Source organism: Labrus mixtus, chromosome 2, assembly GCF_963584025.1.
Source record: "Labrus mixtus chromosome 2, fLabMix1.1, whole genome shotgun sequence".
NCBI lineage: Eukaryota > Metazoa > Chordata > Actinopteri > Labriformes > Labridae > Labrus > Labrus mixtus.
Window position 1 is genome coordinate 9,947,784 of NC_083613.1, and position 18,813 is coordinate 9,966,596.

Below are 18,813 nucleotides of genomic sequence, written 5' to 3' on the forward strand. Positions count from 1 at the left end.
TCATTTCTTATCACTTTAATTTTATAGGGGAACCACAAGTACTTTAAAAGAAGGTTATACAGCGCTGTACATTTGGGAGCAGCACAGACAGACTTGATAGTCAAAATCTTCTCCCTTTAAATACTATTCATTAAATGTTCTATAATCTTATAATGATACAGTGATACAATAAAAGCTCGTGTAACTGGTCCTGCAGCTTTTCTGATATGTCGGTATCATTTTTGTTGGGACTGTTATTTCCTTGTCATTTTTTTTTTTCCAAAAAAGGAAAATAAAAGTAATGATCAAAAACCATACGACAGGCAGAAACTGCCAGGCTGTAATCCTGTATGACTCCCAATTCACTCACACAATAGAGAGAAATAGAGAGACAGAGAAAGGGAGAAGGGAAAAAAAGAGAGAGAATTTCCATGTTCTGAAGGCTGGTCCACAATGGAGCAGGGCATCAGTTCATAGCGAGGCACAGAGAAGCACAAGATACATTTTGCACTTGCTGCGACCTCGACTCTTACTCTGCCCGACCATCAACCTGCTCGAAGGCTCACTTCCACAGCTGAGTGCTCAGGGTCTGGCCAGATCCAGCAGCGGCCCATCCCCCCATAGCTGACGGAGGCTGAGCGAAGGCCATCTGACCACCTGCACTGTTCAGAGTCAACCCCGACATCTGCTGGTTCACCTGAGGATGTCACAGAGATTCAGATTAACACGAGAGCAAAACAAACCGTAGTCTAAAATATCTTACTCCTACCCTGAACCCTGCCTTCAAAACAAGACAATGTTTGTTTAAGACTGATTAAGACTTGTTGATGTAAAGCACTTTGTAACCCTGCTGTAGAAAAGTTATATCGAAGTAATAAGGATACTACAGAAAGCCCCTGCTAATTGAACAACAAATGCAAATACGAATTATTGTAACTTTTTGGATTTTCTTCAGTGATCTGCATACTGTTTTTTATTTTTTATTTAACTGACAACAATTTGATTGAATCAGCAGTGGATGCTGATGAAGGCTTTATGCTGAAAGGGGTCCATTGTTGATCTGGTTGCTTCTGATCTACCCAGAATATAAAACATTAAAGGATATGGAGTGTGCTGACTTTTCTGTTTTCTTGGAAGTCTTATTGCAGCCGTGCAACTGAAGATCTGTTACTGTTTGAGTGTGCTCCTTTTTCTGCTATTTAATCAGCAGTGAACAGCTTTCTTTTGTGCACAACATTGTTGGCAGACTGAAAGTATAAAAAGAGGTTTTTATAGCATGCAATCTGTATTTTTTCAGACTACCACATGATGTTTATTGTTGTTCTGGCTTGTGCTGGTGCTGCCATCACTCAGTCAAGCCTCATTATTGAAGTCACTTCATAAAAGTTGCATAGTATTTCTTTGGGATGAAGCACTTATTTTTAATCCGTGCCTGTGCTGCCACCTGGTGGCTGCTGACTGTACTGTCTACATCCTGTATAGAATAAAACACCTCACAATAAGCTATTCTGTAGTGCTTCATCACAGCTGGGTGTGGTCACATGTGAAACAAATACCACCTGATACACTCTCATTTGAACAAAACCAAACCAAAGTCTCAAGTATTCTCAAACAACAGTGCAGTAAGAAACAATGAAGACTCTCATACCTGACCCATGTTCCACTGAGCCTGCTGCCCGGGCTGGATGGCGTACATGCCCTGAGCTGGCACCATGCCTGCTGGCATCGCACCACCCTGTGGTCCCATCATCCTCGGTGCCATGCCCATCACACCTGTAGCTTGTGCGTTCCCCATGAAGCCGTTAGGCATCGTCATCCCGACCATCATGCCCGGATTGGGCCCCATCATGGCCCCCATGACAGTTGTGGGTGGCATGGCGGTGCCCATGCCAGGGAAGGCCTGATAACCAGCAGCAGCCTGAACAGGAAACTGCATCTGGGAGGGGCCCATGAACATCCCAGCTGATATGGACAAGACAGAGGGAAGATTGTTTATGCATATGTTACATCATGCATGACTTTTCAAACCGGTATTAAAATGTGTGAAGTCAAAGATTCAGCTACTATTCAAATAGTAGCTTCATATTTGGTTGTTTGTTAAAGGAGCCATTCTGTTGAACAGGATGAGAAGTCAGCAAAGCTCTGCAGGACATAAAGTATCTAGCAGAGGCTTGTGTTAGAAAGTCAGTTAAACTTATTCAAGAAATCTTTTGTCATCTGGCTGAATGAATAAATGAAATCAAGGAATTTAACTTAACTGTCTCACCTACAGGGCACGAATAGATAAGTAAATTATAAATCCCTTCTGTATGTTTTACAAAATGTATTAATTAAGATGTATTTTCATGGCATTCATGTATGATGATAAAAAGCCCGGTTAAAGTTATAAATAGACTAACATTGTATCACTTGTAAGTTAAGTAATTAGAAGGTTTTAAATACAAATTCATCAAATCAGTCTTTGTTGTTGAATGACACTGATAAAGAATACAAAGAGAATCTTTCTTCTTAAAAATGATCTTAAAAAAAATGTGTTTTTCTGCTCGTCCACCACTCTGACCCTCTCATCTCTTATCCTGCAGATAACCTGTTACCATGGGGATGTACCCACGGGGATAAGTTACATTGCTAACTGAGTCCTGCTTTGAAATACCGCCTCCTGCTGTGTGCAGCCTTCATAGAGCTCAGAGTGACCTTGGTGTTTAAATGTTACTGTAGCTCAGGGGGTTTCAAAGTCTGCCCATGTGGGCCCACCACAGACTAAAGTCAAGAAATCTTCTTCAGCAAGTCAAGGAACTACATTTCCCATGACTTGCATGCAGGGTCTGATTTGAACACCCACCAAGCGCCAAATGCGGGTACATTTCAGAGTGCTATCCACCACATGGCGGGTAAATGTTTATACCCAGTCATGCATACAACTATGGTTTGTATTAAGCGCGTCTGATGTAACTGAAGCTCCTCTCCTGACTGCATGACGGAGAATCCTAGGGGCATGCCGAGACACACCAACATATATTGCTGCACACATGCACACACAAAGTAAGGCATGCCACCATGTGCACCTGTTTACTTTAAGTGCAACATAGTTTCTTGTTGTGGTCAAATGCCCTAGCCAGTCAAATGGTCGTTTCAACTTTTCTCCGTTCCCTCTCACTGCGTCTGCATCTATTTAACATCTACCAATCAGTTAACGATAGTAGCGTCGTCCCACAGCCTGCTGTAGTCTCTAAACTTCCCCACATAGACTCTGTTTAACAGCGCTGTGTTGTATCCACTAACGATTTAGTGCAAGCTAAATGCACGCTTCACTTCTCACTTTCAATACGAACCGCAGGAGCAGCCAGAGATACACACCAAGTCTAATATCAAAAAGTCTGCTTGTGTTATCTGTTAAAAATTCAACAAGATTTCGTCTCACTGTGTACTTTATTGTGATTTCATTTTTGTATGCACAGATGGATTTTTGTTTTGAGTTTGTAATGTTGTAAAACATGAGCAGTTCCAGAGGGTGACCTGTGTACTACTATCTTATCAAAAAATAAAGGAGAGCAAATAAATGTGTTTACATGTTGGCAGAGTAACTCTTTTAAATTAGGTTATTGGCAATTGTCGTTGTCGTAGTGAGCCTAGGTATGTACAGAGAACTCTGAAATACTTTGATAATGAAAACCATTTTAAGAGTGATGATTCCTAAATTCTGGAGTCAGAAGAAGCATCCATATATACCGGTAGATGATTTCTAAATAGGCTTATGGACATACATTGGGATGGAGCTAGGCCTGGCAACCAGAACTAATTATTTGGTAAAGATGAGGCATGTTTAAAAAGTTAAGTATATCAAACTATCATTTATCAATAAACAGATTTTTAATGACTTCCCTTGTCTTCCCATTAATTTGGATGCTTCTAATTAGATAATATTTTGTTGAATCAATGCCAATAAATATATAAATGTCTTGTGGTAAGAAGGAAACTTATTTCAATAATTGATAAGAAATAGATTATTTCCCATTAATCATTAAAATGCAGAAAAGTGACATCGGTCTCCTCACCAGCGGGCGCCTGTTGGGACATGCTGTTTGTTCCATACAGGGACAGGATGGAGTCCTTGGACAGAGGCTTTTTGGCCGAATCGTCAGTTTTAGGGGTGCTACTGCTGTCACTGAACAGGTCCAGGTCTCCCTGCCCGGATCCCGAGCTGGCTCCGCCTCCTGCTGCTCCAGCGGCTGGAGCTTGTGTCGGAGTGCTGGCCGCATTACTGGAGCTCACCTGCGAAGAGTTCAGTGAACCAGACTTGATGGAAAAGTTGACGAAGATATGATAAACCATAAGCTCAGATTCAGGGCTCTGCTGTCACTCCCTGAGTGCTGTCCTAGCTTAACAGGTTTCATAATTACCAAAAACCTATTAACAACATAAGGCTGAATAATTAAATATGTAACAAATACTGCTTCTTCTCACACAGTCTGACCAAGCCTGAGAGCAAGTTAACTCCCTGGCAAACAGTCTTCTGCGGTTGTTTGCCAGATTTGACAGAATGGCTCCAATATTTTATTCATTTAGACATACAGTGATAGCTGCTTGCCCTGGATAGTAATGCCCCACATGTCCGGCCTGGCTTGTTGACAGGCTGCGAGATACTGATGAAGCCTTAAGGCCTTGTGTTTATTAAAGAGCCCATATTATGCCCTTTTTGGGGTTCGTATATTTAATCTGTGTACCTACTAAAGTAGGGAAAGTGTTTGTTTTCATGTACTGTCGCTCCATGTACCGGCTCGCTTCTGACTCTCTCTCTAAGGCTCTGAAGTGCCCACGTTCAGAGTCCCCACGTGTGCTAGAACCGAGCGTTACATGCAGCTAATGCTACAGCTAACAGGAGGACGTAGGAGAAGCCGCGTTTCCACGGACTTTGAATTTTTGCACATAGATGTGCCTAAACATGCACAGGATACATGGAAAACACACTGAAGAGCATATAAAACTAGAAAAAGTATAATATGGGATCTTTAAAAACCTGTAATTCACCTGTGCTGTGACACAACAACAGAAGTTTATTTCATGTAACTGTGAGTCTGTCTGTCATTTTAGAGTTTCCCTCAAAGACACAGCTTCACTTTTTAGTAAATATTTGAATGCCTGCACTACCAGTACAATGCCTTGATAATAATTTTAGTACAATATTTAGTACATTTGTTTGGTACAGTTGAGCTGAGGCAGCTTGCAGCAGAGACAAAAGATTGCTTCCTATGATTCATTTCTAGAAACAAACAGTTTTTTCTAAGAGCGTAGAGGAAACCATGTTTAAAAAGTGGACTGGTGTGTTTGTATCTCTGTAGAAAAGACATTTTTGGGTTCATGTTGATTGAACAGCCAACACTAAAAAGACACACACAGGTTTTTAAGTCCTAGGTGGACGGCCTTTAAATTAATTTTAGACTGAATGATTCATCAAAATAATAACTGAATGAATCAGAAATAAAAGTCATCACTGCTTACAGCTCCATTTAAATGTTCAGCGTAATTGCTGCCTCATTAGCTGCATTCATTTTCTGCCTGCTCCTCGCTCTCCGTCTCGTAGCATCAGTGTTGTTCTCTCGTGGGCTAATGATGCCGATTGCTATCATTTAAATTGATAGTTTTACTGCTCACTTCATTTTAGTTTTAAACTAAACAACCATTCCACCATAGTTATGCTGTCCTGGGCAATACTGAGAAATCAGGACAAATTATGGATGAGGGAATTCTTGCTTGGTGGTACCTGAGGAAACTGAGCTGCCGACGAGGACACAGGGAGGGGGTTGGACACCATGGGGCCGAATATATCCAGGTCATTGTTGTTCTGGCTTGTGCTCGTGCTACCATTGTTAGTCGATGCAGCTGTTGGTGCGTCTGTGAGAGAAAAGGTGAAGTAACCAGTTTAACAGGTGGGAAATTACCACAGGCAACATAACACACTGACGCATCCTAAATGAACTTTGAGCTAGATTCACAAAGAATGATGTAAGAACACAAAAACCTTCAGAGGACAACATTTACTTTAGAGCTTAGAGCTCATGTTTGCTTTATTTGTATTCCTTTCACTGCGAGTCACTCCCGTAGAGCTACAGAACTGCTCACACAATAAGCAGAAAGATTAGAAAATTAAAAAATTCATCAGCGTACTCTTAGTAGCTCATTGGACGCAAATAATAACATAATAATAACAGTGAATCCAAATACCCATACCCATTCATGGTAATCACTATCATAAATACGTCTCGTCTGTAATGAAGTGATAACACTAAGGATTTCTGAGTAATGACTTCAATCATTTGGGTCAGAGCAACGGGGCTGGCAACCCGCGATACGAGAGCCCAACCAATTAATCGGCCAGCCGATAATATCGGCCGATATTAGCATATCAAGTGACAATCAGTATCGGTTATTTTCACTTCCAATATGTGGCGATATTACTAGATTTATTCACCAATCAGATATCATTTCATTTGAGTATCATTGAGTTAAATAAATAAATAACATATAAATGTGTGATTATCTATATCCATCTATCTCTAAAGATCGAACATAGATCAAAGAAAGATATAAGCAGATATAATCGCAATCTGATTTTTTCCCTCCCCAATATCGATACCATTATCGGCCTGAAAAAAACTCATATCGGTCGGGTCTTTGATACGATATTATCACGACACTTGAGTCATGAAACGATGTTATTGCAATTTGAAACATTTTTGGATACAATTTATTGCGATTTCACTTTAACTGCATATTGTGTCCACAAAATGAAACTAGATCAAGAACTGTTTTGTCAAATAAGAAAAACCTTCTCAGTCTATTCATCTCACTTCAGTCTTTTTATTTCTACACAATCAGAGTCAAGCCCACAGACTGACCAATACTGTGATCAAACTAAAACCCTACTGGAACATTTTCCATATTGTTGGCACATCTGTGCTGTGAGAAACTTCAATCATCTATTTTCCTTTCTTAACGGTCTCTCTTCATCCGATTAATTCAATGCTCATCATTTTGCTGTTTGAGTAACACTGATCCTACAAAACAAGTCAAAATCTAAATAAAAACGTGAAGTGTTGTACATCTCAGTGACTGAGCCTGCAGCTTTAACGCTTCTTTGGAATACTTCACAGATAAAAGCTTAGCAGTGGCTCACTGGTGCAAAGTTTCATTTTGGAGCAGCAGGAATTCTATAGTTTGGATTAAAAGAAAAAACACATCTACATCACACAGTTACGATATCAACTTAGCAAAGAAGATCTAAGAGTACTTTCACATGACAAAAGTGACCCAGATCAGATTGTTTGGTTCAAATGTGCCTCAGATAAATTCATTATAACAATCATTTTATTAACCTCACATCTTCAAAATCAAGGGTTTTTAATCATACAGCACAAGTCACGTGGACTCTCTTTTTAAACCAGATTTGGATCATCATCATATCACCGCCTAAATCAGAAACAGGTTGAATGTTTTGCCATGTGACTTCAGTTTGAACAGCCAGGCTGAAATGCAAATGACCCAACTCTGTGCTGGTGGGACGGACGGGACTCGATGAAAACAAACATGGAAGTCAGCTGTGACGGAGGTAGTCAGTGGAGGGACAGTGAAGTGTCAGGCTTTCTGAGTATTAAGTGTTACACTTGTGTACAAGTGAAACTAGAGCGGCCGTATCGTAACAGACCTGATTTTGAAACCATATCAAAAGAAAAGGCTGCAGGAGGATGTGCCTGCAGTGTAATAAAGTTAAGAGTTTCAGTTGCAGGAATGTTAACTTCTGTATGCACCGTGTGAAGTCTTTGTTGTTGTTTTTTTGCACATGTGTATCAGTTCAGGACTGTTCACACGGGAATCTGATACATGACACATTTGATAAATTATGTGCACAGCCAAACAAATAAATCTAATCTGAGCATTAAGTCAGAACTGCACATTAAGGCCTGCAGTGTTATATAGCGTAGGGCTGGGTATTTCCCACAACACCACGATATGATACATATCACGATACAGAGGCCACGACACGATACATATCGTGATCTACATTGATATTGGATAATGACCATGTCCTGCACAGAATACACTACAACAGCTGTTCTTTATTGTTGAGAATAACAGCAGAGGTGTAAGGATCCTACAACTTCAAACACCTCAATTCAGCTCCTCAGAGATCCTAGAGATACATTAAAATATTTTAATCCCAGAGTCAAGGCTATGGTGTTATTGTGAACTGAACCATAGGTCAATAGTCTTTCAAAACTGTCTTCACAACGATTCTGTAACATCTGCATCCATACATTTATTTGCAAGGAGCACATGACGATATATTGTTATAGCGATTTTTTGAGCACAGCCCTTTTATAGCCACAGATTGGACAGTCTGCTGGCTGGTAGATAAAGTAACAGGAGGGAGGGTCAGACTGTCAGGCGGTGCTAGAAACACAGCTGAGAATGTAAAGTTAACTCTTTCTCTCTTAGGCCCAGTGCTTCATTTATACACATCACGTCAACAACAAGCTTATGATGGACAGTCGCCGTGTAGCTTTGTGCCTACAGAAACTAAATATCTCACTTCAGTGCAGTGGTCATCACCTGCTGTGATGCCACATTAAAAAGGAATACAATCACAGCCACAGCACGTCGCAGCACGAGCAATAAGCCAGAGTTACAGGCAACGTGCACTCATCATTTATACAAAATTATTACAGCATTAGACAGTCAAACTGGACTTATACACATACATCAGTGTGTTAGCAATCTGAAAGATGAGTTAGCCTTATTCCTTAAATAATTATAGATTTCTTGTGATTTTTATTTTCCAATGACAGAAAAGGTGAACTGATACTCACCAAGGCCTAGTAGGTTCACAGAAGGTTCTGAAGTCTTAGCGGGGCTGATTTTTGGAACTGGCCTGGGCTCTTCACTCTTTGAAAATATAAAGCAGTTATATGAGATGAAAACAAAGCGGAGGTGAATTTTTCTACTTGTAAATGAAGGTGTGTGAGACTCCTACCTTGGTGTACGATGACACCTTGCTCCCTCTGTCTGGCTCCTTCTCTGTCTTTACGTCTTTGGGCTACAAATGAAGAACAACAAAGAAGAGATCCAAACTTAACAAACGTGTCTGTGCAAGAGTGCATACTACTTGTGAAACGCTAAGTGCATAGTGAGAGAGACAGGAACCGACACATACACTGCTCCCATTGGTCACATTCTTGCTGTAGTATTTCTTCTTCTCATATTTATCCCTGATGAAGAATTCCACAGCTCTTATGACAGAGTTAAAGGGAAAAATGGAACAAACACACCACAAGGAATAATTGAAGTATACCACACTTAAGGTTTAACTAAAGGGTATCGATCATTCAATCAATCTTTATTTGTATAGCGCCAATTCATAACAAATCTTCTCTCAAGACACTTTTCAAACGAGCAGGACAAAGACCTTTCTCATATGATAAAAAAGACACAACATTAATCCGTCATGAGCACAGCCCAGCAAATTTAGCAACTAAGGGGGGCATGGAAAACATCCCTTTAAGAGGATGAAACCTCGAGCAAAACCAGACTCATTATGATCAGCCTTCTGCTGAAACTGTGCTGGGCTTGGAAAGTGGGATAGACTGAGATGCAGGAAGAAGGATAGAGACAAACAGAGCAACAACAACAATGAATAAGAGATTATAATAATGGTAAAAGTATTTGTAGTATTAGCAATAACAGCTAAGTGTGATAATAGACTGATCAGCCTAATGTTAATGTTAGCAACTGTAACGATGATGAAACATGGAGGGCTGATTATGTTATTAAAGAGGTTGAAGTATCGGCTGAATGTGAAGGATACTGGTCTGTTTGAGGTCTTCTGAAGCTTTCTGGAAGGTTGGCTTCATAGAGCTTCCTGGCCCTGGTGTTACCCATGTCCTGTATACTCTGTAGAAAGAAAGGATATTATGGTGAAAAGAAGACAGATACATGACAATGTGTTTGCTCAGCATAGAGAAAACTACCTATCCTGTGAGGTGTAACATTTCTGGACTCTTGTTACTTTCTAGAATACAAAAAAATAAACACAGATTATGTCATCTGGGTTTAAGAGAGAAGCAAACTGGAGCCGGATTTGTTGTACGTTGGTGAATATCAGGTAGGATAAGCAGAAGTACAGATGAGAAACCGTTTCACATGTAGGTTTAATGACGAAAGACAGTGGGGACATAGATGATGTGAGAAATTCTTACAAATGTAATTTTTGGGGCTGTAGGACTAAAAATGACCAAGTGACACTTATCAAGGCTAACGGGAAATGCTTTATAAAACATCTGCTACTTGGCATGTTATTTTATTTTTGTCTGTAGGACAGATGCACTCTAAATGGTAAATGGACTTGGATAGCGCTTTTCTAGTCTTCTGATTACTCAAAGCACTTTTACACAGCAGGTCACATTCACTCATTCACACACTGATACCAGAAGCTGCTATTTAAAGGGTATCAGTATAAAACAATCACATGTCTAGTCATAAGCATTCACGCGCAGGGGGCAATTTGGGGTGCACTGTAGACTTGCCCAGGGGCACTTTGACATGAGACTGCAGAGGATGGGGGTCGGTTGAAAGATTACAAGTGTATATATTTATATTAAAAAATAAACATCTTCAAGGAAAGAAAATAGTTTAACAATGTTTATAATGATAAAGTTACTTACCATTCATTTGCTCAAATAAAAAAAAACTGGTTGTTATGGTTACTTAAGAATAACGTGGATGTATTACTGTAAGTTTTTTTATCATTAAAGGACGGATCCACCAGTTTGAGCTTTGCCCAAATCAGGGGGCCTAAAGTTAGGAGCTCTATATTTGGTCTCTTTGTTGTCCACTAGATAATTAAAGTGCATTGCTAAATATTTGGGAGTAGAATCAGAATCAGCTTTCAACACACAAGGAATTTGTCTTCAGTGAACTGTGCTCCCAATGAACAAAAGTATAACATTAAATATGAACATAAATAAGCAAATAATAATATATACAAGGCTAAATAAGACAATAGTGCAAAAATGCTGAGATGAGTGATAGTAATATGTAATTATGTAAAAGATGGTTACTCAAGTCCCTCTTAATAACAGTTTTTAGTATTGTCAATATAATTTTTACAAAAGTAATATGACATTGAAATTAACACTTTGATGCCCGCCACAGACCTGACATCATCATCAAAATGACTTCTAGACAAACTGAACAGCATCTTCTTCTGTGGCTGAACTAAAGGTAAACAAACAGGGGGAGTCAGTACCTGGATCTGTTCTGAGGTCCACTGATCCAGGTTGACTGATTTAACTCTGGATATGTGTACTCCTAGGTTCCTGTGGATACCTGCGCACCGGATGCAGATAAATACTCCCAGATTCCAGGATGCCCACCTCGGACCTAATAAAGCAAGAAACAGGTTTGATTTAATGATGAACATTTACGTCTACGGGAAAACAAATGCAAGTTAGGATCGTGTGACGTTAGCGCCTCAAAGTGACACAGTCATGCTTTACATTATTTAACTTTGACCAAACATGGAAATAAGACATAAGAAACTATTTTGCTGAGGACACTTGTTAACGTTAGTTTATCAGTCGAGAGCTGCCGGTGAAAAGGGAGGGGTGCTGTGGTAGATTTAGAGAAGTTAGCTTGCTAGTTAGCCACTTAGTTTAGCTTAAGGGGAAGAGATGTCAGCTGACTTGCCCGAACCAGTTTCACACTGCAGACTTAGCTTAGCTGACAAACGCAGATGCTACACTGATAGTTATCTCCAGCGACGAATTCTGGATCAAACGTTAACTTTGTGTGGTAAAAAGGGATTCAGCTTTACTGTCGCACCTTTCGCCTCGCAGTCGGCGCAGTACTTGTTGTCTTCCTCTCTCAGCATTTTGGACAGGATGGCCTGGTGCTGCTCGTTGAGTTTCTGGGCCTTCTCCCTCTCCGAGCGGGTCGCCATGGTCACGGCTTCAGTTGGACCTTCGTAATGTAAACACCTACACTTTAATCAGTCGTCAATCTTGAGAAGTTTCTGATAAAAGACCATAATCAAAAGGGATGAACGCATCCGAGAGGGATATGAAAACACCCGGAACCGGAATCCCCTCTCCGCCCACAGGAATTCTAAAGCTGACGCGGCGCCCGCTCCGGATTGGACGGTAGCTCTGACGTCATGTGACGCACACAGTTTCTTATGAATCAAGTTTAGCATTTTTCATAAAATATTCATCACCCAGAGCTCAAATACGTCTCATTAATATTTTTAACAATATAAACTGGTTGTTTGTAAATGCAATAATTTTCATTGATTTTTCCAAAAAACAAACATCACACTATATGCAAAGTTCCCACGTTTATTGAACATGAACACAAACATTTACAGAGAAATTGTCAGTATATACAGTCCACAGTCTGATTATATATAGGCAAGAAAACCTTCAAGACATTTGAAAAACATTGCATGGAAAGTAAACATTTAATATATAAAATAATAACACACATCGCCTTTCTCTGATTAAAACCTTGCCTTTGATAAAAGAAAATAGCTTAGAGAAGACTTTAACCCTTTGGAGTCAAATATCAGCACATTGTCTAAATTGGACTGAACTGAATGCTTATATAAAATACAAGCAGAAATTAACAGGACCCATTATTTCTATGTACAAACAAAACTATTCGTAAACAAACATAAAAAAACATACATGTGAAGTGCAAAGAGCATCTTGTAAATAAATCATTTTAGAAATGCACGGGGCTGTGAAACTTAACAACTCACATACATACAGCTAGCATGAGCATCATTACTTTTCTCGCTCCGTTATTCTTCACATCAGTTTACATAAATATACATAATGATATCATTACACAAGCAGACATTGAGAGGCGGTAGGCCTGATGCACCACTGCCTTACCAAAAGGTTTCCAGGCGGATCTTGAAGTTATTTCCTTGATGCCTCACTGCAATACCATAGCGGAGCAGCATTTCTACGTAGGGGGGCCAGAATGTGTCGTCTATCGTCATGTAGGGGTCGTGTGGTGTGGTCAGGACTTTGTTCATGAGCAGCTGTCGTGAACACAAGACAGAGTTAAGTATTTAGTCAAACTTGATACAGTTTACGGTTAGACATTTCAATTAAAAGTTACCATGCATACATTACACACAGTGGTTTTTATAGAAATCTCTATTTGACAATTGACAACACCCTTCAAAGAGACGAGAGGAAAATATAATTTCTTTGATTAAAAAAATACAGGTTTTACTAGTCTTGTTTTTTTTATAATTGTCATTACAGCCACAAACAAACGTCAACATTTACGTATGGACTGGTCGGAGGTGAAAGTTTTGACTTGTAACAGTAGGAAAATGAAGGAAAACATTTACATTTCCAATTGCTGTCAGTAGTAAGGATGTTTAACAATAGAAATGGAACTGGCTAGTGGCTAAGATAAAAAAAAAAACAAGGGCAGCACTTTTAATGTGTTTTCTAATAATTGTAAGTTTGATTTATCTAGTTCAATAGACAGAGCTGCTTCTTTAAAGGACGTAGGTCATAAAGATGGACAACGGTTAAAAAAACAGCTCTTACCATCGAACAGTCCTTTAATGTTTAGGAGTATTTGAACTCTATGAAAAGTTATTAGTCTTATTAGAGTTATTATGAATTAATCACTGGCATCCTAAAACAAATTGAAAGGAAAAATGGATCCATCACATTTTCATCTAGCAGATTTGACTTTAAACAAAATAATAATAAAAAAAATAAAATCCATTTTAGCATTTGAAGTAAAAAAAAATTCACAGCGCAAGGAATGTTGATAAAAATGTGTTCTTACTCGATGCTGTCTCATTGTTTTACATGTCAAAATATCATTGAAACCATCTTAACAACTTGGATTCAACAAGTTACATTAATCAATTAATGTTCTCACCATGGACAATAAAGTCTAAAGTCTGGACTCTACGACTCTTCTCTGACGTTGACTCTCCATCTTAAACTGGAAGCAAGTCTTTGATTACTCTTCTTTAGAGTTTGATATTTTGCACATTATATTCTTATTTTAAACACAGTTTAGATCTCTTATTGTTTGACTTCATTTTCCAACAAATGTTTTATATTTACAGTTCTTTGCTTTAATAGAACTTGTTTTTCTCTTACTTTCTCTATTTTGAAATGACAGCGTTTGGCATGCCGCTTTGGGAGCAGCGACATGTGTCATAAGGCTTGTGTTGAAGTTCAGCGGTTTGTGCCGCGGCCAATGACATCCCACAAGAGGGTCAGTGCCATGTCCCACCAGTACCGCCAATCTTCCACCAAGTTTTATATACAAACTAGGGCTGGGAGATATGGACCAAAACTCATATCTCGATATTGTTTAGCTGGACGGCGATATTTGATATATATTAATATGTCTTTTATTAACAGTGAAAACACAACAAACTACCTGTTTGTGAATTAAAAAAGTAATATTATAAAATAAAAATGTTGCTTAAATACAATAAAAGAGAGAGAGAGAGAGAGGAGGTGCAGGGTTAAGAGGGACAGACAGTCAGTCATCATCATTGAGATGAGAAAAAGGTGACCTGGCACCTCTGTAACGTTATTTTAATGCAACATAAACTATATCGATATTAACGATATTGTCTTACCCTATATCTTGTTTGAAAATATATCGATATATCTTATATAACTCGATATATTTCCCAGCCCTAATACATACCACTATATTGAGACACATTTCAAGAAAAAATATTCTTATTTGACATTTTTGTCTTTATTGACAAATTGAGTGCAACATAGTGACATTATCAAAGGAATGTTTGTTTTTCTTGTGTGTTTTTCATGTGTATTAAAGTATTTTGGTTTGGTATCTCCATGGTGACAGTAAAGTCGTTTCATTTACATATCCTAAACGATGATAGCAGTCAGGTTTCATCGTCCCAGCTAACAAGGTTAGCCTAGCCACCATAGCCAGTCAGCATAATGGACAGCAGATAGAGTGAGATCCCACTTCATACAAACGTCCACCTTGAGAATATAATATTAATGGCTAACATGTTGCTATCAACACATTTCTCCATGCTACAGTATATGGGGCTGCTCCATGGTACAACCTTTATGGAAGGTGGTGCTGAAGAGTCTCGAAGGCTTGCTTGAACAAACTCTACCTACCGTTAAGTCCCTGCAACTTTGTTTGTTAGGGGACAGATCTCTGATGCCGGCAGGTATAACTAAAGCAGAGTCGGCACTAATCATAACAGGTTGTGTCATAGCAGCCGGGATTATTCTGCGTAACTGGAAGAGCCCACATAAACCGGAGTTTACAGAGTAGCTGAAACTTATGACAGAAACTGCTGCCTATGGGCTTTTTGTGCATTTATTGTAGAGATAGGATAGTGGATAGAGTCGGAAATCAGGGAAAGAAGTCATTTAAGGATACCTTTCCGATAGAAAAGGACAGCTGTCATTAAAAGTAACACATGAACACCAAGATTTCTTCAAGTGTTTGTGTCGCCATGTCCCCCCCCCAACGCTTTAAACCTAGGGGAAACACTGCATTGGTATGAAATATTAGAATGCCCAAAGACATGTTGATTTGTTTGTATGTATGCGTATAGGTATGTATATTCTTTTTACGAGGGGGCTGCCCTTTAGGGGTTTGTTTGTTGTGGTTTTTTTTTGTCATTTTTTGTAGATGTTTTTTTTTGGGAGATACATCTCCTTTTGTCTTTTTTTTTAACATCTACTGACTACGGATACTTAAGAACGTGTAATATCTGTTTTGGGTGTACTTTTGTTGTTACTGATGCAAAAAAAAAAAAAAATACAAACTTCAATAAAAAGAACATTTTCCAGTGACATTTCAAGAGAGGGACTACTAGCAATAATTGAAATACATCAGATCTCATAGTTCATTAGAAAAACAGACACAAAGAGAGTAACAAAGAAGAGATGGAAAAAAACATCTGAAGGCAATCGGCTGAATAGTTATTTTGAACATCTGTATCTGGCCTGATTTTTTAGAATCGTACATCGCTACTTAAAACGTATTGACTTCCAGCTGATAATGTAGTAAATCACAACCTACCTCCAGAATTTCATTAAGTGAAATCAAGTCTTCATTGAGCTCTGGGGTAATGTTCTGAAAAGGAAAAAACAAAAAGGTGTTTATTTTCACTGGAGTTTGAAGAGAACAGGTTTTACAAGTACACAGGCTGCCGAAACATGGAGGATGAAAAAAGAAGAGAAGAGCACGCTGCACCTTCTTCTTCTTGTTTGAACTGGATTCGTTGTGAGGCAGAGGGACGTGTTTCCCCAGGACTTCTGCTAGAGACTCCATTAACTGATCCTGATAGACCTTCATCTTCTGAATTTTGGCCTTGGTGTCCTGCAATACACTGCAGCATAGATCACACACACACATTATTAATGCTCATGGTCACTCATTTATGCAAAACAACATTTTTATTTTTTTCTATACAGTTGTTACTCTTCCCATGTTTTGCTGCCCCCTAGTGGAGACATATCTCAAAACTTGCATTACTGGTATTTCTGAGACTCTGCCATCACACTTACCTGAGCTCTGACAATTTCTCCTTTTCACTCTGAAGTCGTTCAACATGATCTTTGGCTGCCATCAGCGCCTGTTTCTTCTCCTCCATCCATTTCAGTTCCCTAATAGACGGAAATATGAAAATGAATGAATAATGTCTGAGCGGTCTCTTCAGCTCATGACTGAAAAGCCTTCACACGCCCCGAGGAAGGACAGTAAGGTATTGAAAGCTTGCACTATAACGTAAAGGTCACTCACTGTTCTTTTGTTTCCCTCAGTTTGTCTCGCTTTGCTTCGTAGCAGGAAGCAATCATCTCAAGTTCCGAGCACAGCTTGAGCATCTGTGACAAACAAAGTTAGAAAATGGATTTCAGAGCCTCAGAAATGCATTTAAATAGGAACATTTCAAAAAGAAGTGTTTTTTTAAAAAGGGACCTTTTGCACAAAAACAAACCTCGTCTTTTCCAGCTTGAAGTAAAACTTCAGAATTTCGAGCCAACACTGAATAGAGAAGAATAAATAAATAAATAAACTCATTAAAACAAATCAACAAAAAATGTCACAATCAAAAAATTATCTAAATTAAAGAAATGCACTATTTTCACACAGGTTCTTTTTTCTTGTTTTAAATGTAGAATTACATGAAATGGTTATAAATCTGTGGTCCTGATTACTGATCATCTTACTTTAGATTGAAATATTGATACGGAGCTTCTATCACGATGTAAATACAGACTTACATTTGGGCTCCACGGTCATCCACTGCTTCAGCTCAGCTTCTGTTGCCATCAGTTGATTCACTGACTGTTGAGAAAAAATATCCACAATGCACAGAAAGTTTAAACAAATGAAAGTTATTCATATACAAAAATGTCATATTTAATGGATATGACATGTTCATCCCAAACTAAATGACCGACAGAAGTAGCAGTTGTTGAATAGACGTCAATGGAGAAACAGCAAAACACGAGTTTGTGATTAATAAACAATCTATTTTTGGGGTAAAAGAAACACTTTTGGTTTGGGTCAATCTTGGAGACCTGTGGACATAGTGGTACCTCTGATGTCTTTGCTGATCTTGTTTTGAACATGCATAAGGAGTGTTTTCTGATTAAATGAATCCTCTGCTTTCTTTTAACAGTCAGTCCCATCACTTACTGTGAAACATGTAAATAAAGGCGGTTTCTGCAGCACGCTGTAACTCCCTTCATTTGACACATACTGTACCTGACTGCAGTAGTTACAAGCAACAAATCATGAGTGCTGTTTAGGGTTGCAAAATTCTGGGAATTTTCAAAGTTGAAAACTTTCCATGGGAATTAACGGTAATGACATGAATGAAAGAAATATGAACAAAACAGAAGCTAATCGGCCCAAGAAGAAGTTAATAGCGGGATATAAGAAGACAACGACAGTGAGATAATGTTGGACAGGAGTGCAATTAAGAGAAGCATTATAAGAGCTGAAACTAACACCAAACTGCAGTGATTAAATACATTAATCCTGCACTTTACCTTTTACAGGACGTTTTATTTTCTTTAATCAGATATTGTTATATTTTTTAACTTTATTTATTTAGAAAGTTTAATTACAGGGACACTGCACATTTACAACATTGTGCCAGTGAAGCCATCATGGTTCATTTTCAATATTGTAGTATCATAATTGTCTTGCCAATGTGCTGCATTGTGCTATTATGATCATTGCTATGCCACATATTGTGTATGTTATCATTAGTTTATCTGCTATTCCGTTTTTTTTTCAAATGTTTCTAAAAGTGTCATCACATGTTCAATAAATGAAAAAAGCTAAATGTAAACTTCCAGGTTTTGTAGGAGTAACACACAGGTGTATAAAAACAGTAAAGTGCAGGACATGTCAGTAAACCTCACTCACCTGCTCCTGTGGAGTCTCGCAGAAATCTGGTTCACACAGAATAATCTCATTCTGAAGCTGTCACACACACACACACACACACACACACACACACACACACACACACACACACACACACACACACACACACACACACACACACACACACACACACACGGTTTGTACAATGTCTCCTCTCAGTTGTTGATCTAAATAAAAGGACTCGTAGGTTTGAGTTCTTTACCTTTTCCAGCTGAGCAAACTGGTTCTCACACAAACCCATCAGCTCGTTAAGAGCCTCCTCTGACAGCTCTGCTGGTTTCATCTCCGCCTGAACACGGAGACAGGAGACGTCAAAATGTGCAAACACACAGG

General features: G+C 38.9%; 2 protein-coding genes across 2 annotated transcripts in view; both read right to left on the minus strand.

The window, feature by feature from the left end:
* LOC132984176 (stromal membrane-associated protein 1-like) lies at positions 1 to 12,132 on the minus strand. Its single transcript, XM_061050878.1, has 10 exons — positions 11,854 to 12,132; positions 11,279 to 11,412; positions 9,839 to 9,924; positions 9,188 to 9,263; positions 9,008 to 9,070; positions 8,844 to 8,919; positions 5,741 to 5,871; positions 4,035 to 4,251; positions 1,628 to 1,941; positions 1 to 676 (listed from the first exon to the last, which is right to left on the minus strand). Exons 1-10 carry the CDS (start codon positions 11,969 to 11,971, stop codon positions 542 to 544), a joined length of 1,350 nt encoding a protein of 449 aa, XP_060906861.1. The 5' UTR covers positions 11,972 to 12,132; the 3' UTR covers positions 1 to 541.
* Positions 12,133 to 12,351: 219 nt separating this feature from the next.
* cenpk (centromere protein K) overlaps positions 12,352 to 18,813 on the minus strand; it is a 6,754-nt gene continuing 292 nt past the window's right edge. Inside the window, exons 2-10 of the mRNA XM_061050905.1 lie at positions 18,683 to 18,769; positions 18,460 to 18,516; positions 17,304 to 17,367; positions 17,018 to 17,064; positions 16,822 to 16,904; positions 16,587 to 16,685; positions 16,273 to 16,408; positions 16,099 to 16,152; positions 12,352 to 13,075 (exon numbers count right to left, since the gene is read on the minus strand). Of these exons, the coding sequence (XP_060906888.1) occupies positions 12,920 to 13,075; positions 16,099 to 16,152; positions 16,273 to 16,408; positions 16,587 to 16,685; positions 16,822 to 16,904; positions 17,018 to 17,064; positions 17,304 to 17,367; positions 18,460 to 18,516; positions 18,683 to 18,769 (783 nt within the window). The 3' untranslated portion in view covers positions 12,352 to 12,919. The remainder of the gene's footprint in view (positions 13,076 to 16,098; positions 16,153 to 16,272; positions 16,409 to 16,586; positions 16,686 to 16,821; positions 16,905 to 17,017; positions 17,065 to 17,303; positions 17,368 to 18,459; positions 18,517 to 18,682; positions 18,770 to 18,813) is intronic.